This window comes from Amblyomma americanum, chromosome 2, assembly GCF_052857255.1.
Source record: "Amblyomma americanum isolate KBUSLIRL-KWMA chromosome 2, ASM5285725v1, whole genome shotgun sequence".
Lineage (NCBI taxonomy): Eukaryota > Metazoa > Arthropoda > Arachnida > Ixodida > Ixodidae > Amblyomma > Amblyomma americanum.
In genome coordinates, this window is record NC_135498.1 from 28,711,780 (window position 1) to 28,733,937 (window position 22,158).

Sequence of the window (22,158 nt, forward strand, 5' to 3'; positions counted from 1 at the left end):
ATAACATGGAGCCTGTACTTGAGAGTATTTATCGCTGAGAAGGAGAAAGTCTGTTCATGCGTCTCTTCAACGTTCTCCACTGAATTCCACATCTTCCTATATGACAGCCACTAATCAGCACCGTTTAAAGCGCATTTTGAGTTATGCAAGTGGTAGTGTTAATGATTGTTTTATCTTTCAAGTCAGTAATGTTTACCAAGCTGTCTCTCAGAACACGTTGATTATACATTTTTATTTCTTGGGCTATCGGTTGACTCCTGGTGATCACAGGGTGTGTCGGTTATGCCCATCCATTGTTCCCTTGTTAAGAATGACATCTACTGCGAGCCCAAGTTTCGGCTTTAGTCGGCTTCTGCTCGGTTCCAGGGCGACGTTCGCCTGAGTTTGCCGAGAATGTTAGGCGAAAGTATTTCACGCCGCTTAATAAACCACTGCACCCTTCTCAAGCCTTTCGGAAAAGGCTTGGGACATGCGCACAGGGAGTACCAGACCAGGGCTACGAACCTTAAAGCGACCCTGAAATGATTTCAATGGGCGTATTCTAGTGCAACATATCTGTAGATGTGGTCTTTGCGGGTATTCGAGTCAAATTTGAAAACTCTGCGTGGACCCTATAATTTAGAAATAATTTTTAAAAACGCTGCTTGCATTAGCCACCCAGAGACGTCAGGGGAGGGTGGGGGGGGGGGGCGGGGGGAGGTACGTGGGGGTGAGGTGTCGCTCTAATCGGTTGGGAGCTATTGAAAGCAGCGATTTTTTTAAATTAAGCTCTAGGGTGCCCGCAGAGGTTTCGTATTCAACTCTAATCCCCGCAAAGACCACCTCTACATATCTGTTGCACTAGAATATGCTCATTGAAATGATTTCAGGGTCCCTTTAACTGCACCCACGCCCCCTCTGCGCAGTACGGGGTAAGAGACACGCCAAGGCTGCGCGCTTCACGAAGGCTCGCTCCGGCGCACGCTTTGAGAGCGAGGGAGCCTTGGCACGTCAACGGCCGCGTGGCACGCGTTCTTCACACGAGCCGGCTGCATTGTTTCTGAACGGGGTAGGCAAACATAGAGAGCTATGCGTGTTCCACGCGTCGCACCCGCGGCAGGCTTCGGTCGTTGTTCTCGCGTTCGCTGCCTCGACAGGGAAGTCGCGACGGGTAGTGCAACACATCAGATCATTCAACTGCCTGCCAGCGGCGTTCGGCCGACCTCGCGTACGCATCTAACTATATCGAGAGAAGACGTGGGCTCGAAATGCGCTCGGCGTAACCCTGTCCCGCGCGTGTGGCTGTACAGTGCACGGCTGTCACATACGTCGCCTTTGTTTGTACCTTGTTAAAGGGGTGGCGGACTCGTGTTAGCGGGCATTGTTCTTGACCGCCTCTTGTATAAGAGCTATAGACATAGTAGGACCTATTATACGGCCTTCAAACAGACGAGGCAGGTATGCAGCTATGTGTTGTGACAGTTGAGATCATTGTATAGAGCTCGTGTGGATGCGGATCCTCGAGTTGTTTCTCTTAAGGACAAGCACTCGAGCTTGAAGATACAGGGAAACCTGATCGGACTATTGAAAAGTTGTTTAAAGATGTTTTGCGGAGCGCCCGATTTTAGGACAGGACCTCTTTGGGGTCTCGTAACACCGATGCAGTCGAACCTCGTTATAACGAAATAATGGGTATGACGAAGGAAGGACGATTCCCCTTGGAAGATCGGCCCACACGGTTTATAACGAAGTTACGGCTATAATGAAGTAATCGCCGGTTCTCCCCAACTTCGTTATAGTCAGGTTCAACTGTACTTGTTTCTTTGACGTGTGCCCGTAGCTCGTTTTCCTTTGCGATGTGTTCACCGCAATGACCAATTTTCTGCACCCGGAGGAAACAGCCCGGTGGTTGCCGAATCGGAACTGTCCGAAAAAAAAAATGCATATGCGGTCTAAGAGGTGCCACTTAATAAAAAAAAAAGGTAAACTAATATACCGAGCTTGCGCTCATTGTGCGGACAGTGTTGGTTGGATTCCAATCGCAGGCCCGGAGCGGTCTGCACGCTCTGTGACAGAGCGCCTGAATCCGGCGCAGAGCGCGCGTCCTGAAATTGCGATTGGAGTACACTTGCTCTGGCCAGAACATGTAGGGCGCCGCTATCGCCGCTGCATAAGAACGTCACGCAAACTTCCGGTCGGATCCGCCGATTTCGGCGGAGCAGTCCCGACTGCTCCTCGGAGCAATCTCGGCTCGGCAACCGCTCCCTGTCTACGATTGGAAGACTCGATCCGTGCCTCAGATCTGCGTTTGGAATACAGTTGCTCCGAAAAGAGCAGGAAGCGTTGCTCCAGAAGTGCTCCAACTCTGTGATTGGAAGTCACCAAGTGTTGGATTCGCTCATTGTTTGACCGCTCTTTTTCGCGATTGAAAGTGAGAATGTCTCTTTCAACAAGATTACAGTGGTGGGGCAGATCGTTTCATCTATATAGCTTGCACCTAGGTCAGGATAATAACATTCACACGAAAGAACGCAAAAACATGCGGTAAAGTTCACTGGAGCGCAACGATTACGGGAGTAACTCAAATGTTCGCGTGTGGCTTACATGAACCAGCCAAAGTTTTCCGCACCAGGGCAGTGTAACACTTGTTTACCTTGCTTGCGTATACAGAGTTGTGCAGAGGCTGCGGCCTTTTTGTTTTCAACATTTTGACAACAGAAACTGAACGGCTAGAAGGCCCGCTTTGGACATGACTGAAAAAAAAAAACAATCGATAATTCTCCGCGTAATAGTTTGCTAGCTAGAACGGAAGTGAGAATTTCAAGCGAAATGAATCATTAGAGTGCGTTTCAACTTTAGTAAGTCTCGTCTTTCCAAGTAGCTTGCTTAAATTGGTGTATTTCTTACGCGCAAAATTCCGTGCTATGAGACACGCTGTTGAGGACGACATCGAATTTACAATATTCCGATCGCCTAGAGTTCTTTAACGTACGCGGATAAACCAGTACGCGCGCTTTTTTGCGTTTCGAGTCCAATAGAATAACTCTTACAAAATACTTTAATGACATAATTTACACTCATTCACAGCGAAGCAAATGCCAAGTGGAATTGTTTAACAGGCATATAAAGCTCGTCGAACTATCTGTAAATCTGTTTTAAAACCGCAATGAACTCTTGTTAATTCAACTCGTTTAATTCGAATTTCCCCTTTATTCATACTAAAGCTTTGCTACCGTTAACGTTAAGTACATTAAAAGCGACCCCCTTAATTCGAACTCCCAATATGATTCGAGCTCATTTTCGATCCCCTTCACGTTCGAATTCTCCCAGGCGACTGTTCCTTGCTTTGTCACGATTTCCATCGCGCGCGCGCATTAATGTGCTTCCATCGTGTTTGCTCTACCGCCGCGGTGGCTCAGAAAATTGGTTTTTGAGGAAACAAAAATGGCGCAGTATCTGTCTCAAATATCGGCGGACACCTGAACCACGCCGTAAGGGAAAGAATAAAGGAGGGAGTGAAAGAAGAAAGGAAGAAAGAGGTGCCGTAGTGGAGGGCTCCGGAATAATTTCGACCACCTGGGGATCTTTAACGTGCTCTGACATCGCACAGCACATGGGCGCCTTCGCGTTTCGCCTTCACAGAAATGCGGCCACCGCGGTCGGGTTCGAACCCGGGAACTCCGGATCAGTAGCCGAGCGCCCCAACCACTGAGCCACCGCGACTGTTTCTTGTTTTCCGCGATTTTCATCGCGCGCGCGTAATAATGTGCTTCCATCGTGTTTTTTCAAGACAGAAAGTATAGTAATGATAATGATGACGATGCAGCTGGCGATTGAAACTCTCCTCTGCCGTCACATATCTGTAACACAAACCTTTTTTCGAACACACTACGAACTTTCCAGCGATACGTGCTCTGCAGGAACTTCACTCTTTCTCAAATGCAAACGTTAGTATCAAGAGCGCACGATGTCGTCTGACCTAATTCCTCCCGGCACCGCCGCCCCGCATACGTCTAGCCGCGGTCGGCGGATAGTAACGCAGCGGCGTCGCCGGTGCTGCGAAGAAAAACGCCGTGGTCGTCACGACCGCGGCCGAGTCAGCGCATGCAGCTGCCGCGTACAGCAAGGGTTGCATAAAGCGGGGCATGCGCGAACCCAGAGAACAGAGAGGACGGGAGACAAAAAAAAATAAATATTAGAGAAAGAGGAGGCTGTGCGGCCGGCCCCCTAAGCGCCCGCTGTCATTATATCACGGCCACATGCGGATAAGAATAACGGACGCGCTGCCTCTTCGCACACGTTTCCAATTGTTCCAGGGGCCTTGTTATTTACTCCCAGTCGAAGGAGGCGAGGGCTTGTTGACTGTTGCTGCGACGTGCACTGCACGACCGACCGGCTTCGGCGGCTTTATGCCTGATACGTGAGCGCCGAGTGCCGAAAGGAAACGCGTATAAAGACGCTGTTTCTCTTTTGCGGCGAAAGGTGTTCGATCGGGGGTTCTGTCTTTACGCTACTCACTCTTATAAATGCGAATAAAGGGCTCCGACTAATTGCGGAGTTATCTTACGAGAACCTGTTCCGCCGCTGTTCTGATCAAATTGGGCTCAGTATTAATAATAATAATAATTGGTTTTGGGAGAAAGGAAATGACACAGTATCTGTCACATATATCGTTGGACACCTGAACCGCGCCGTAAGGGAAGGGATAAAGGAGGGAGTGAAAGAAGAAAGGAAGAAAGAGCTGCCGTAGTGGAGGGCTCCGGAATAATTTAGACCACCTGGGGACCTTCAACGTGCACTGACATCGCACAGTACACGGGAGCCTTACCGTGTTTCCTCCATAAAAACGCAGCCGCCGCGGTCGGGTTCGAACCCGGGAACTCCGGATCAGTAGTCGAGCGCCCTAACCACTGAGCCACCGCAGCGGGTGGGCTCAGTATTCAAACCCGAGTCTTGCGCACGACTTGGGCGCCTTTTCGCGTTCTTTTGAGCGGCATGGGCGTAAAGTCGCGCGTGCCGAGAGCATGGCCGGTTGAATGGGCAGTGCCGTTTGGAGTTAAGCCTTTTGTCGGCGGTGCAAGTTTGCGACGAGTGGAGGTTACACTAACTGGAGGCACGCGGGCTTTCTCAGCGTGTGCTAACGATCTTGGCGTTTAGAGCGGGCGACGTTGTCTGTTGGGCCCCGCAAGTAGTCTGGGAATGTCACCTATAAAGCTTTAAATAATGCAAAATAGAGTCACGTGGGCTCGAAGGAAGGCCTACACGTCCTCGCTCTGCGCACTTTCGTTTTTCTGCTGCATACCTACGAGCTGCTTACTTTCTCAACACAGCAGCTTAATGGAAACACTGATGGGGCTGCTCGTTCGCCTGTCTCTAACCAGCCGTAACTGGTTCATAATATGTTGGTGGTCATTGGCAGTCGTGCCCCCCTATTATTTCGCAAATCACAGGCATGCATTGCTCCGTTATTATTGCGCTTTGTAGTCACCAGTATGCATGGCGCCTCTCTCTAACGACAACAATGGTAGCGTCGGTAACATTGACAAAAATTTTATTCAATACCTGGGGCTGGTTCGCATACTAAAAAATTGGCAGTGGCTTAGCTCGGCTATGCCAGGATATACGTGGCGAAAGCTAAGGCATAGCATGGTTAGCCTTGGTTGATCTTGATTGCAAGTCCAGGTTAGTCTGGTTGTCTAGCCATGTTGTTGTTGCATTAAAGACGACTCATTGCTTTTTAAACAGACACTTCATTGCATTTCTTCTTCTCCTGGTTGCTTCTTGATTGTTACGAAGACGGCTCTATGATCTGAGAAGTAGCATGCGGCCGTATCGATCGTTCCTACGGTGAATTGTGAGGCCAGTGTTTGTCTCTCAAAGACGAGGTCTATGGTAGAGCCCCATTGCGTAGTGTGTACGTGTTTATCAGAATTGCCGCCGTACATACTGCCGCCTCAACTGCGGTTGCAACGAACGCGAGCTCTCCTTTTCAATTCTCCGACATGTTATCAGGCATGCGACGCAGCTGGCGAAGCGAGCGGAGGCGAGCGCAATGACGAGAAACGCGGTGTGACGTCATACCAAACGGCGGCGGTGGCGAGCGCGCGGTGTGACGTCATGCCAGATGGCGCGGCGAGCGCGCAAAGCACAGTAACCGTCTCACATATCGTGGTGGACACCCGAACCGCGCCGTAAAGGAAGGGATAAAGGAGAACTGCCTCCGCTTGCTATTTGCGCGTGGCCACTTACCATTGGTTGGTTGGCCTCAAACAATGCTGGCCAATACACAGGCAGTTTAGCTGTCACCTTTCCTCTTCCTTCTCTCCTAGGAGCTTGTTTACTTGTTAATCCAATACTTTTTATTATTTTTTAAACGTTCTCTTATGCACGCATAACGTGAGCGATAAAGTTCCTTTGAAACTGCGCTTTGTTTTACGCAAGCTTAATGCAGTCAAGGCCTGGGTAAATTCAGTTTTGTACTGTTAGCGCGACAGGAAAGAAATGAAGGCACAGCAGGCGGTGGTAAAGGAGGAAGAGAACAGGAACAGAAGGAGGACGAAGAAGAAAAAGAACGCTCTCGTGTTTTCGAGACTAATCTTTCCTGCAAGGCTTGAAATCGGTCGGCAAGATGGCTGCGTCGTCATCGCAGGCCAAGCTTATTGACCAATGGGACCCTCTCAAGTGCAAACACGAGCAACCGTCTCCACAGTGTCTACTCCGGGTGAAGAAGGACATCGCGGACTTCTTCGCCCAGCCTCCCGCCGGTCTGCTGATCGCCCCCGAGGAGGATGACGTCACCGAAGTCCACGCCCTCGTCGTGGGGCCCGCTGACACCCCATACGACGGTGGCTTCTTCCAGTTCTTTTTGAAATTTCCGCCGGACTACCCGATGAGTCCACCACGCGTCCGCATCATGACCACGGACTCAGGCCGGGTGGAATTCAACCCCAACCTGTATGCGAATGGTAAGGTCTGTCTCAGCATACTCGGGACATGGCCTGGACCAGCTTGGAGTCCGGCTCAGTGCTTGGAGAGTGTGCTAGTCTCCATCCAGTCGATGATGAATGAGGACCCATGGTACAACGAGCCAGGTACCGTCCCCGGGGGTTACGTGTCGGCGGCGAGCAGCTACAAGAACTCCGTCCAGCACGAGACGATCAGGGTGGCTGTGTGCGATATGGTGAAAGCCTGTCTTGACGACAGTCCTCAGTGCCCTCAAGCCTTCAGGCAGCATATCTTGAAGTCTTTCGCTGACTCGTACGACAGGTACGAAGGCATCGCCAAAAAGAATCGCCACTTGTCTGGCAGAAGGATGGACGTCGCGTTCCGTGGCTTGTTCGACTACGAAAAGCTTTTGGAGAGATTGGAGATACTAAAGAAGATGGTGATGCAGAAAATCGAAGGAGGCGCTGGCGAAGGAAGCCAGTGAAAGCCATCGTGACATCGCCGCGTCGACTCAGGCCATATCTCCGAAATTCTTGAAACCTGGTGCGATTTTGGCACAGATCTGCTCTTTTTTTTCATCATAAGCAGTAAATGTACCAGCAGGTTTACGACGCTTTGTTGTGGTTTTACTGGCAGCTTGCAGATGGGCATTTTTCTGTGAGCTGCTGCTTATTCGCGAACATTCTGTGGTGACACAGCAGCCCTTCGGTACGGTGTATCGATATGTGAGCGTTATGTATTTGGTGTGAGTCGGCTACTACGCGGATACAAGCTGCTAGCGCTTATATCTGGAACCCTGTGTGACAAGACGCGTAGAACCATCTGATTCATGCGCGCAGAATTAGCGCAAAAAAAAAGCTGCGGTTTAACTACTGCTGAACCTGCTTACAGAGCAAAAGCTGTGATGTATCGGGCAAGTAGACGCGGCTTGGCGTCTGTAACGTTGAGTGCGTTCCGCACACTAGTTAATGGTTGATTGCGAGAGGTTGACTCAATGAACGCTGTGGCCTATTCCTGCAGAGCCGCGTGTCTGCCACAGCGTTGTCAGCGCTAATGCATGCAGCCCACATCTCTCTCACCACCGCCACATACCTCAAAGCGCGATTGAGGCGTCCACCGTCCCGGGGAGCCAGTTATGCGCCCTCCTTTCCTCAAAATCATCGGAGTCTAGAACGTCAAAACCAACGGCAATGAACGCCGGCGGTCTATAGCTTCAGTGCCGCGTTTCTGCTACAACGTTGTGTAAATTGGTTGTTGGGGAAATGAATCCTCCCCCTTTCTTTCCGTCTTCCCGTGTTTTTGTTGCGAAAGCGACAATACGCCAGCCAGCGAGCCATTTCGGCTCGTCGCGCACTTCAGCTACAGTGGCCACTGTACTTCAGCCGTATGCCGTGGCCGACGAAAGACCTTGAGCCGCCGTTGCCTAGCAACGCCGCAGCCGCACTCCAACAGATGGCGCCGCCGTCGTCGCCGCTCGCTCCACAAGGTGTGCTCCGCTGGGGTAGAGGGAGAGGAGGTGTCGCCTCGCGGGGAGTATATGCGCTTCGCCTCAGTGGATTCTAGTCGTTATGGAGATCGCGAAAGAGCAACAACAACGAAATAACGAAGCGATGAAGACAACGCGTTCAAGAGATGGGAGAAGAACGCGCCGCACGACTCGAGAAGCGTCGTAGCGAAGATGCGGCTAGAAGTGCCACGTCCCGGAGTGACTCTTAAACTGCGGAAGAGACCGGTTTGAGTTCTCCAGAACGTCGGAATGAGACGCTGAGTAGACGACGTACCGAGGAAACGAAGCTTTCGCAATTCAACTAGGGTTAACCAGAGCTAAATAAACCACAGCCAATTTTTCTTACCGCTAGTCGCAGCTCAGGTGCTTCAGGTTTCGATGGCAGATGCCGCGGCTAGCAACATCTTTTCCTTCCATTGCTATTTTATTAATAAATAGACACTAACAACAACAACAAAATGAATCTGTGTCACATATCGGCGGACACCTGAACCGCGCCGAAAGGGAAGGGATAAAAGAGGGACCGAGAGAAGAAAGGAAGAAAGAGGTGCCGTAGTGGAGGGCTCCGTGGCATAACGTTGTGAATGCCAACAACGCATGCAGCGCACATCTATCACTACCGCCTCGTAGGTTAAAGCACGACTGAGGTGTCCACTGTCCCAGGGGGCCAGTTATGACCCTATCTTTTGCTTTCGAAGAAAATTGAAGATTGGTTGTGAAAATTGGTTTTGAGCAAAGTAAATGGCGCAGTAACTGGTTCCCGTACATATATCGGTGGACACCCGAACCGCGCCCGGCGGCGGCGACAGCGCGCGGCGGAACGCCTGTGTCTCGGCTGAAGGTCATACTCCGGCGTACGCGAAACGCGCCGCGGCTAGCCCCAGAGAAACCTTCACTTCAAAAATTGTTCTTAAGATGAACTTTTGTTAAATAGGCACTAACAACAGTCCATCTTAAGAACAATTTTTGAAGCGAAAGTTTCACTGGGCTAGCCGCGGCGCGTTTAGCGTACGCCGGAGCTTGACCTTAAGCCGACCTTCAGCCGAGCCACAGGTGTTCCGCCGCGTGGTAGCTCATATATGTGGCTCCGGTGAGCATGCCTTTTCGTTGGTTTCGATTCCAAGCACAAGGCTTTAAAAACGCAAAAAAAATGTATCTGTGTACATAACGACTTAGTTTAACAGGAAAGGGCCAGAAGTAAATTTCAGACTCTGAAAGCAGTGTTGAGTCGCAGCGTAGACATATGAGGGCCCGTCAGAAATTGCAGGCTTAACCGCCAGGGATCTATGAATGCAAAGTAGAGTACCTTCTTCATGTTTGGGAATTAAGGAATTAAATTATTATGCTATCGTGTCATACCCGAAGGCGGAGCGTAAGTGTCCCCTCGATTTTTTTTCCTTGTCGACACCACGTAAAAACATTTAATGAGGCTGCTTTACGTCGTAATCTGTTGATCGGCACCCAGTCTTCGAAAGCACAGCTAGAATGACAGTCAGGGCGGCTGCGTAGACCCGAGTTGGGCGCTAGGAATAAAACTTGGGCGCCTGTCGGACCGTTACCGACCTCAGCGAGAAAATGGCGACCACAGGGCCGACTCCTGCTTCGGAGCTCGTGTACCGGATCTGCGTTGTCGGAGGACAGGATGCACAACAACTGCTCGCGTCGGCACCCGGGCGATGGAAACAGCTGCGCAGCTGGCACCGCGCATCGCAGTTGCGGTTGACGCAGGGAACAGCGGACCTTATGGAAATCTGTTCATCTGGAATTGCGCCAAGGTAGAGAAAAACAAGCGAGTGGCACTAGTTGGCTCTAAACTTTGAAAAGCGCTTCTTAAGGGCAACTTTGTGGCCGCCTATATCTGGTGCGTTGTTAGCAAATTCGGGTGTGTCCTTCTGACCTGAGCGAAAGTACACTTTGTCAGCGTAAGTAAAAACTACCCTTATAAAAATGGTCTATGTACAGTCTGTAGACTTCTTATATACTCCATTGTAGTCCTATAGATATTTTTGTCTATTCATAGTCTATAGATGGCCTACAGATAAAAGTATACTAAAATGTATGGCCACAAATCTATGTATTGTCTATAGACTGTCTATAGGATTAGTATTGCCCATATACTCTTCTCTAGGTTTGTATAGAAAGTCTAAAGACGATATAGACATAAGTGTATGGATAGTTTATAGAGCGTCTAAAGAAATTTTTAAAAGGGTATTTTCAATTCCGGACGCTCCCCTGAATTCTGCAGGCTAAATGATGAGTTTCAATGTCTTAAGGGCAGCTTGATTCGAGGAGTGCCATCACACGGGGTATTTTAGTTCAAAAGCACAAATCCGGACGTTCAGAGCCTAGCAAAATCGTCTCTTTCCGATGTTTGTGCAGCAGAAAAATCAGAAAGAAAAAACAAATAAAGGAAAAATGATATTAATATCCACAACTGGGAGTACACTAGCCGCGGCGGCGCGAACAGATCAGCTTCAGAGGCCGATACGCGAGAGCACTATCAGCTATCGACGCAGTTTTTTTCTTTATTGTACGGAAGTACACCCACCCTGGCAGGCTTCAAGCCCTGCTTAACCAGGTCGCACCCGGCAACCCGTCATACACAATCACACCAGCATCCAGCTCTCACTTTGCCTGCACATCAAAATTCCGGCAAACACACGCATGCGTCGAGGTATAAGGGAGCCAGGCAGGAGGTCGATTCTCCCCAACATATACCCCCCTCACCACAGCACACTGCTCTCTGAACAGAGACTTCGATGAACGTGGCGACTCTGCATGGTGATCTGTCATGCGGCTCTTCCACAGACTAAACAGTCCCATAGATAGATAGATAAAGAGGAGGAGGGAAAGGCAGGGATGTTAACCAGAAAGGAGTTCCGGTTGGCTACCCTGCACTGGGGAAGAGGAATTAGGGGACTAAAAGGAGGAAGAGAGAAGGGAAAAAAGGCATAACACACACGCACAACGCTGTCACAATTTGTCACTCAATCCAGTCGCTCTCAAGTAGGTAAAGAGTGCCTTGTATGCCTTGAGGGCAGTCGACTGCTGTGGCCACGGACCGAGGATCTTTTGCTCTGTTAATGGGCGAGGATCGAGGCGGTCCAGGGCACAACACAGTGTATGTCTTGCACTCGCAAATGCAGTGCACTCACAGAGAAGATGAGCGATGGTCTCCTCACAACCACAGCTTTCACAGGCAGGGCAGTCGGCCATCCCCATCCGGAAAGCATAGTGGTTGGTAAAAGCAACACCGATCCATAAACGGCATAACAACGTTGCTTCGCGACGTGTTAAGTTACGTGGAAGACGAAGGCGCAGTCCAGGGTCCAGTGCCTTGAGGCGGAGGTTGCAAAACTCTCCCGTGTTCCACGCTGAAAGTGTGAGCTCCAGCGCCAAAGGCCGAAGCCCACACGCAGCGTCAGGTCTCGATATTGGGATCCTCACTGGAAGTCCGTCGTTGTGAGCTGAACGCGCAGTCCCATGAACACTAAAAAAATCACACGTAGCCTTAGAACTTTCTACTGCAGGCAAAAATCTTATAGTATAGGGCGTAATCTCAATCTCCTTTTTGAGTGTGTGTTGAAGAACGCACCCCCCCCCCCCAAAAAAAAAAACAACAACAACAACAAACAAACATGGCAGCAGCCGAACACGCCTCCTGTTGGACTGCAGCACACTGTCGCGCTGTGTACTGCAGAGCGCCGTCTTAACTTCCATTTGCGGGTCGAGCACTCCGTCCCGCGGCACTGCCCGCTCATCGTTGTCTTCTACGTAGCACATATCCGATCTTCTGCACTGATTCCAGAATTAAAGTTGAGTCCAAGGCCGATTTCCGAAGCACGATAGTTACGGAAATGTTGTGAAAGAAGCTGGCCGACTGTCCTACTCTGGGAATGACGGGTGTCATGTGCGTTCCATGAACTTGCACACGACGACTGCACATCCGGCGTCGCATCCGAATCAAGCACAAATATAAAATCAAACGCCCGTACTCCGCGTCCTGGGTCGCACAGCTGTTTCCGCGATGTCCTTAGCCGACTGCACAGTGCAACCGTCCTGTGTTCATCGGCACCGGCCGAGGTCAGGAAACGTTAGGCGCCTCGAAAACGCAGCGATGGGAACAACACAGCCAGGTGAACTGTGCGAGGTTGTGGACTGTGAGTGCAACCGTGAGTACACATTCCTGCGGAGGGGATACAAGTTCTTACCTGCTGACGGCTTATTCTATGCATGCATGTTTTTCCCCTTCGCCATATTTGAAGACGTGGAATACAAACACTGCTGATTTGCGAACGTTTGTCCCTGCATATTCAGAATAACGTACGATGCAGCCTGTCGACCCTGATGCAGTTGCAGGAACTATCTCTTAAAGGCTGTTCAGTAATGCCGCCTTCGTTTTTTTTTCAGAAACATGCTTTAGGATGACGATGAATATGATTGCGATGTTTGTTTCAATATAACAATGGCAGCTTGGACGCCTTAGGGGGTTTAGTACGTCACTAAACGAAGAGAGAGAGACAGCGCTTCGCGCTGGTGTTGCGTAGTATGTATGTACGGTGTGCAAAGAGGTGAATTTTGTGCAAGCATGCTTCGCTCAACTCGACGCGTGGAAGCGTTTCCGTAATATACCAAGTCAGTCGCTATTCGGCCACAGTTTGTGACTTTTTTAAGAAATGACGTGCTTTAGAAATCATGTCATCTTTACTTCATGTCTTAAGAAATAGCGTCATCGCTGCCTTTTGTGATGCCTGTTAAAGGTAGCATGTTGCTAATTCTCTGCGGTCTTCACTCGCTGGCTGCGTTTCTAGAGTCCTTGTTGAGTGGCCTTATGGCAAAAGTGTGGAATCGGTGTATATCGTATTGCGATATGTTGTCGTAAAAAAAAAAACGATACTGTATGACAATGATCCACAGCTTCATTACCGCGCACCTAATGAGTGATGTGCGCTTTCTGGTTGTCGAAGTGTTATCAAAAAACGATGTTAGTTCGGTGCTCCAACTTACCTGTGAGACTGATCATACTTGACATTGACGCCTTTCGCAATAACCTGCTGCAGTGCTTGTGTTTGCGCCATAACTTGCCCGCTTGCTATCTCACAAGGCATAGTGCACGGCTATAGTTACTTATCAAGCGACTTGGCAAACAACGTTTGTAACTGCCCTATTCTGTGGCCAGTTCTTGAGTAGTTTGACTGATGGATCACGCTGTTTTCTCGTTATGCCATTAGGTGTAGACACTGTGCATAAACAGCCTTCACTGGCTGCTTATGCATCCTCTAACTGAACGCATTTGTTCTGCGCCAGCAGAATAGAAGAGTACCTGTACACAGAGACACTAAGGAAACGGTGTTACTGAAGAGCTTAACGATTTCCGCTCGCAGCATGTATGTGGTAACAAAGTCATGTTTGCTCTAATAAACAAAAGCCTGCCAAACAGTCGTAAGCAAAAGTAAGAGTTAGCGATGCACGTCATAAATTTTAGCGTGGTAATCCGGTAGGTCGAGCACTGTTTGTTCGCTTTTGTAAACTGAAAGTAAAGGAGATCGCAGTAGTGTGTTTTATAGAATATATCGGGTGTTCCAGTTAACACGCTCGAAAATTCCTGAAATAATTGGGTTCAGTAAAGCACAAAAATACGTGTAGGATCACACTCTCTGCCCTGGCGGACACAATATGTTCTAAAACCTCTCTAATTATCCAGGTAATTAAAACACCACTAATTAAATTCTTAATTATCGTAGCTGAGTGATACAGTCCCAATTGGGAGTTTGATGCCGTGAACAAGGCGATGTCATATCAGTTTTTGAACCGAAGACAAACTCAATTTCTAGAGCCCTGCAGCGATAACAAATCCGACGCTTTTTCCCGCGCGCGACCGAAACTGAGCGCCCGAGGAGCGCATGAAGTGTGACGTAAGCGAAGCGTCCGCTGGTGACGTGTCTAAATGATTGCAGCGTCCAATTCGAAACGCTCGTGCTAACTTTCCTCGCTAGAGAACTTCGGCGCTCAGCGTAGACCGCGGCCGGCGTTATCGGCTGCTTCGTCACTCGGAGTAAGAAAAATTATGGTCATCGTCTGCTACGCAGCCGTCGCTTTTGGGAACACTGATAAGCACACCCGGCGTTCTGCCTGTCTGGTTAACTCCGGAAATAGCTTCTTTTTAATCTTTTTTTTTGTCACCAGCTTCGTGCAAGGGATAAGGGTACTCTCCTCTGACAATGCAGATTACTGTTTAACGCTAAATAGTGCCGGTATATCGACATGCACTGTATTATTTCTGTCAAACCTCTATTTCTTTTATGCGGTATCGGCTTGGCTGATACAATAAATGAGAATGACTTCGTAGATGAAAAGATTCCAACTGAAAACATCGCAATTTTAGCACTAAGGTGCTCCGTGCCGGCTTGCTCAATACGGTTGCCGTGTGCTGGATCAGACACGTTCCGTGCTGTAAGAAGTGGTAGGTAGTACGAGTACTTAATTAGGAAACCTTGTCCGCAGATGTTTAGCACTTTCTAGTTGTATAACAAACATGAATGAATGAAATTTGTACCTTTTATGGATTTAGTTGGTTGCAGCCCCACCTGGACACTGTAGGAAAGAACTAGTATATGGGATGAAAAGAAGCCGTTTTCACATCACCTGTTGAAAATGCTTGCCGTCCATTGCAGTGCACAGTAGAATGCGGTCTTTGATGGAATTCACTGCAGAAATGAGCATCTCTTGGGGAATCTTTTCAATTGATATCTTGATACGCTCCTTCAGGTTCGCTGGCTCCGTATTGAAAACTTCGTTCTTAACGTATCCCCAGAGCAAGGTATCCAGTGGTGACAAATCGCGCGATCTTGGCGCGTGACGTTTTAATCCACACACGGCGTGACGTTTTAATCCTAGGCGGCACTTCCACACATTCAAGCGATTTGAAACACTGGCACTGCAATGGCCTTGTCACACGCGCACCTCCAAGGCAAGCACCTGAAATTCAAACGACTGCGCTCTATTGGAAAACTGAAGCTAACACGCCAACACAACCGCAAGAACGACTGCCCGATAGCACACAGCCACTGCCGCGCAAGCTCTCCTTGCCACGCTGACAAAGCTTTTCGTTTTGCGGGCGTGGTTCCTGGTGCGCAGCGATTATAAGAAAACAGAAGATCAACCTAGTCAGTAAATGACTTCATGTTATCAGATGTGGCGCACGCACGCACGCACGCATGCGCGCACACACACACGCACGCACACACGCTCGAAAAGACGGTTGCAGATGCGCCCATCAGTGTTCCCAAAAGCGACTGCCGTGTAGCAGACGATGACTATAATTTTTCTTACTCTGAGCGACGAAGCAGTCGATAACGCCAGCCGCAGTCTACGCTGAGTGCCAAGGTTCTCTAGCGAGGAAAGTTGGCACAATTGGGCGCAGCGTTCATCACACGTCACCAGCGGACGCTTCGCCTACGCCATACTTCCGGCGCTCCTAGTGCGCTCGGTTTCGGTCGCGCGCGGGAAAAAGCGTCGGATTTCTTCGCGCTGCAGTGCTCTACAAATTGAGTTTGTCTTCATTTCAAAAACTGATATGACATCGTCTTCTTCACGGCATCAAACTCCCAATTGGGACTGTATCACTCAGCTACGATAATTTAAAAGTTAAAGGTTTCCGTTAATTACCTGGATTACCCAAACTGCAAACACTGTGGCCAACGTGCTACCTACGATCACATCCTGTGGGACTGCAAAATAGAGCCACCTCCGGGTGATCTAGTTACAGCTCCTTCTCTCGAGCGGTGGGAGACCGTGCTGGCTAGCTCTGACCCCAGAACGCAAGTTTTGGCGGTGGAGTGGGCTGACAAAGTCGTCGAGGGCTATGTACTCTCGACCACTTAACGCGACCTCTTGCCAAGCTCTTCCCGGCGAATAAAATGTTTTACAATCAATCATTACCTGGATAATGACAAGGTTTTTGCAGCATATTGTGTCCGCCGGGGCAGAGAGTGTGATCCTACACCTATTTTTTTTGCCATATTGAACTCAATATATTCAGGAATTTTTGAAAGTGTTCGCTGAAACACCCGGCATACGTAAGCAAATGTTCACAAGTAATGGCAGCTGAGAGCACTTTGACCGATACGAGGCCAGGGTTAACGTTGGTGGTGGTAGCGGCTTTATTAAAAATAATAGTAAAAAGGAAGGAAAAGATTTTTGCTAGCCCCGGCATCTGCCATCGATACTGAAGCACCTGAGCTGGGGCAGCGGAAATAAAGGACAGCAGGCAGAATGGAGAAATGAAATGAAAGAGGTGAGGGGACAGGAATAGAGGACAGGGGGAGAAGTAATATGTACAAACTATTTATACAATAAGAAATGTGTCCAGGTTGTGCGCGTGATTAGTTCATTTTAGAGGAATTAAATCACACACGCGCACAGCACTGTGTAGGTTACAACTGGAGTGGGGCGTCCAGTTATTAATCGTTCAAGGTAGAACTCGCGGAGCGTTCGGTCACTGCGTGTAACTACCTGACGGAGAACAGACGGGACGTCAAGCCCGTGTGTTCGAGGAATGCACAGAGGCTCACCAAAGTTCGCTCACGAGTGCGCGCACTGCCCTGCGGCCACAATAGCGTCTTGATGGAGTCTGGTAGTATGCCCTGCGCCCTATAGGCCGCGAGCATATCGCGACGAGCATCGGCGAACGCGGAGCAGCGAAGGAGCAGATGTTCTAGTGTTTCCACTGCACCGCATCCAGTGGAAACACTAGAACATCTGCTCCTTCGCTGCTCCGCGTTCGCCGATAAGTTCACATTTTTATACCCTGATTTAATGTTCAGGATTTTAATGGCTCCAGATTCCCGCCTTCGCTCTTATGTTCAACGCGCATGACGGTTCAGACTAGCAAGTGGCGCAGAATTACGCTTAATGCAACGCTTGTTAAATTGTGAACATTATTGCAGCTGTCTGCAGCAGTGCCATTCTCCCACCCCGGTTACTCAAAAAGAGCAAATTGTTCTGCGAATTTACGAGTTTAACCCCGAAAGAAAAAGAAAACATTTCTTGCACAGCTCATAAAAAAACTGAGGCCGTTGCTGTCCCAGTAAGCAGCTCCCGTGAGATACCGTGGGGATCGCCGTGATATGAGTCTGCAGGAGTGCTGTTCTGATTATGTAGAGGAAAATAATTTTTCCCCGATGATTTGCCCTATTACACTATACATATATGTATTCATGAAGGCTATTGTCGTGTGCGAAGGTATATGATATGAGAAAGAGACCTCCATGTGACTTTCCGTCAGTCACATAGAGGGCTCTTTCTCCCTTGGGAAAACTACTCTTCATATCACACCAACTGTTAGATATCTTCACTCAAAGCGAGCGCCTAAAACCATTTAATTCAACTTCACTCGGCATGACGGGTCTTTGCTCGTTGTAGCGAAGCCAGAAACAGGCATTAGGACGCTAACTCTGAGACCCGGATATACAAGAGCGTCAGGCCACTGATGAACGCACGCAACGATTGGGGACGAGGCGCATATAACTCACGCATTGCTCATGTTGATATACTGTTTTAGTCACTATGAATTAGTCACTACCAAAACACGGATTTAGGGAGGCCTGTTTGAACGATTAGGCACGGCTGACTTAAGAGCAGGACAGCACACATTGTTGCCATTTCCTGCTCTCGCACCGTCCACTGTCAAATAGTTCACGCTTGTTTACCAAGGGGGAATTGAGTAAACAGTTAGAACTCGACAGCAAGTTGGAAATGCCCTCAAACAAGACCGCCCAACTAATAATAATAATAGTAATTGGTTTTTGGGGAAAGGAAATGGCGCAGTATCTGTCTCATATATCGGTGGACACCTGAACCGCGCCGTAAGGGAAGGGATAAGGGAGGGAGTGAAAGAAGAAAGGAAGAAAGAACTGCCGTAGTGTAGGGCTCCGGAATAATTTCGACCACCTGCGGATCTTTAACGTGCACTCACATCGCACGGCACACGGGCGCCTTGGCGTTTTTCCTCCATAAAAACGCAGCCGCCGCGGTCGGGTTTGAATGGCGTCGATTTATTGTCATGACGTCGAGATACGCCGCCTTGCATCTGCTGTGATGGCACAGCAGGTCGCTGGCAGGTGCAACATGGTCGGTCGCATGCTATTGGTTGGAGGGCCTCTTTTGAAGGGACGCTGCCACCGAGTTCCCGAGTTGTGTCAGACTACAACCCGTAAGCATGCAAAATTTGCAACGAATCTCGCTCAATCATCTGCTTTAATGAGATTGTGACATACTCTTACAAAAATGTCTTTATATGGTCTACAGAGTGGCCGTAAACTTTTTTCTATTAGGAGTATAGATTTTCTACAAACATATCATTTAGACTAGTCTATAACCAATACAAATGCTATAGGCAGTATATTATAGACAATTTATACATTTATGGCCATACACGTTTAGTAGACTGTTTAGAATAGAATTGAATAGAATAAAATGGAATATCTATTTCACATAATGTGCCAAAATACAAAAATAGAACTGCAGGGACCCAGCATAAATTGTTAAAGGTCCCAAACTAGTATCAACTAACACATTCTATGTGGGCGACAGCGACATCAAGTAAACACATCATCAAACACATCAAACGCATCATCACAACAACAACAACAACAACAAGAACAACAACAACAACAACAACAACAACAACAACAACAAGACATCAACAACAACAACAAGACATCAACAACAACATCTGCAGACAGTCAATAGGCTATGAATAGACAAAATAAAATACCTATAGGAAGGCACTAGAATCTGTAAGAGGTCTATAGAAAGTCTATAGATCACTGTTATACGGGTACGACGCTTAGCTGAGTACGTGAGTGCAGCCCGAGATGTCACAGCATTTTGCTTTTCCCGCGCTTTTCTTCGCAGTCACTGCTGAGGTGCACGACAACTCTGGCAGCCCTGAGAGCTTCGCCAAGACCGAGGAAGTGAAGGGCGCCGGCGGCGGAAGTTCTTCCGACTCGAGCGCGAGCACCGACGAAGGCATCTGCCAGGACGACGCCACGCTCGAGGAAGACGACAAGCGCGACTCGGACGCCGCGTCGCTGACTCCGCAGAGTGCGAGGCGCAAGGCGCCGTCGCCGGACGCGGCCTCGTGCGCCTCCTCTGCGGCCGGAGGTCCCGAGGACCCCGAAGAAGACGAGGACATGGACGGCGCCGGGAGGACCACCATCTTCCACAGCTCGCAGCTCAAGTGCAAGTCGCCGCCGCCACTGGCGGTCACTCAGCCGCCTCCACCTCAGCCGCAACAGTCACAGCAGCAGCATCAGCCGCAGCAGCAGCAGCCAGCACAGAACAACAGGCTCCCGTCTGCAGTCATGCTGAAGCCAGTCTCCAAGTCGTCGCCCCGAACTCCGCTGTCGTCCAATGGAAACAGCAACGGCGAGACACCTCAGGTAAAATGAGCGGTACTTGTACGACTATATTCGCACCAAAATCGTGAGCAACCGTTATTAGTACAGCGTTTCGGGTTGCGCGATACGATTTCCCAGGGCATATAGCTTAACTGTGCTAGTCGAGTTAGAGGCTATCATTTTAAGGGCAATCCCTCTTGCCTCTTAACATGGTGTCCTCCGCCATGCACCACACATCTATTGATTTGTTGGCTGAATGGTGGTACAATGGATGGATGGAAAACTTTATTGACAAGCGAGTTACAGCCAACGAATCAGTAGATGTGTGGCGCATGGCGGAGGGCAGGATGTTTGAGGGCATGATAAATAATCGTTTGACTATGTTCTTGCAAAAATATAATATAATCTCACCATTTCAATTCGGGTCCCAAAAAAACAAGACACCTGAAGAGGCCCTGCTCATTGTAAAATCATTAATTATAAAGAATTTGGAAGCAAAAATGTTTACTTTGGGAATTTTTTTTGATTTACGAAAGGCCTTCGATTCTGTCAACCACGAAATTTTGCTTCACAAACTTCACAGGTACGGAATTCGAGGCGTTTCATCACACCTCATTAAAAGCTATTTGTCATTAAGATACCAGTTCATAAACCTCAATGGAGAGCACTCTTAAAACTTAGAAATAAAACTAGGAGTACCTCAAGGTTCCATACTAGGTCTCACTCTTTTTTTGCTGTATATAAATGATATCACAGACGTTAGGTACATACCTCATATAACTGTCTTTGCTGATGACACTAGTTTATTTTTTACAGGTAAACACGCAAATGACCTAGATAAAGCAGCTAATCTTTGCCTGTCTCAGCTATCTATTTGGCTCAAGGACAACTCTAGGATATTTTTCAAACCAGTTAACAAGGTTACTAAAGAAAGCCTCACACTTTAATTCAGAATGAAACACATTGTGCAGGTACATTTACAGAAATTTCTAGGTGTCTGGTTCAGTGAAGATCTATCCTGGACTCCACATATTAATCACATTCTAACTGATCTTTCCCGTGCTGTGGGCGATATGAGCCGTATAGCTTCACTTGTCCCTCTATGGCTGAAAAAGACTTTATATTATACGTTATTTTACTCACGGCTAGTTTACGCAATATTAGTGTGGGGCATTATGACGAAAGGAAATTACGACAGGCTGCTCGTACTGCAAAAACGCGTTCTACGTCTATTTGAGAATTATAAAGGCAGAATGCGTGACCTACCAACCCAGCCACTCTTCTTAAGACATGATATATTACCGGCCATCAAAGTGTATTACGCTAAACTGATGCAATTAATCCATAAAGAAAGGCTTACACTAGATTTACAGATATATCGCCACACTCTAGCTTTCGAACCCATACACATAAAACAAGAAAAGCGAGAACAAATTATGGGAGGCAGGATGTTGATTATCAAGCAACAGTTATTTAACCATCATGAGTCCTACATTTATATTACGCTACCATTTAAGCCCTTCAAATGACAGTACAAAGCATTCCTAATGATCACGGAAGACATCTTATGTATATAGGTGCACTCATATGCCCATGCAAATCACCAGCCTTGCAAAAAAAGTTATTTTTTTCATGTTTCTGTCAACATGTTATCCATCTCAACAGCGGTTTCTTTTTCTCGCCAGTGTATTATCGCGGATCCTCTGATGTGTTTTGTTTCACTGCGAATCCTTGATTCTCTTCGAACGTTGCGTTAATCGACAACCAGCATTTTGTGTTCATATGTACTTTATATTTTATGGCTATGTGTGCACTGTTTCATCAGGAGTAAATCCCTGCAAATGTATTGAAGTTTTGCCTGCTCCGAACTACAGATGGGAGACGAGGCCTTGTCAGGCTCCATGCCTTTTTCCTCGTCTTCCACTTTCAACTGAACGGAAATAAAATGATCTGAATCTTGATGTTAAGAGGCAAGAGGGATTTCCCTTACAACAATAGCCTCTAACTTGACTAGCACAGTTAAGATATATGCCCTGGGAAATCGTATTTTTCTTGCCATCGCTGGGATTTTCTCTACCATCTTCGAGTACACACACTAACACATGCCACCTCAGCTTTCTCGTGATGGGGCTAGCAAGGCTCTGGCCTTAAAAAATGAAGGCTTTCCTTTTGGATGCGGACACCATGCTTGGCAAAACTTGCGCGCGTATGATCAAAAGATTTGCGTCGTATATTTGGTAGTTCAAGTAAGTGTCGATATGTTTACGTCCGACCGACCGACTACGCTATACCGGAAAGCTAATAAGTGCACAAAGCTTGCCCCTT

General features: G+C 48.3%; 1 protein-coding gene and 1 pseudogene across 1 annotated transcript in view; both read left to right on the forward strand.

Moving 5' to 3' along the window:
- f (espin protein forked) overlaps nucleotides 1-22,158 on the forward strand; it is a 249,298-nt gene that overhangs the window by 213,276 nt on the left and 13,864 nt on the right. Inside the window, exon 7 of the mRNA XM_077653627.1 lies at nucleotides 19,349-19,875. Within this exon, the coding sequence (XP_077509753.1) occupies nucleotides 19,349-19,875 (527 nt within the window). The remainder of the gene's footprint in view (nucleotides 1-19,348; nucleotides 19,876-22,158) is intronic.
- Nucleotides 6,482-7,536, forward strand: LOC144120859 (ubiquitin-conjugating enzyme E2 Z pseudogene; annotated as a pseudogene).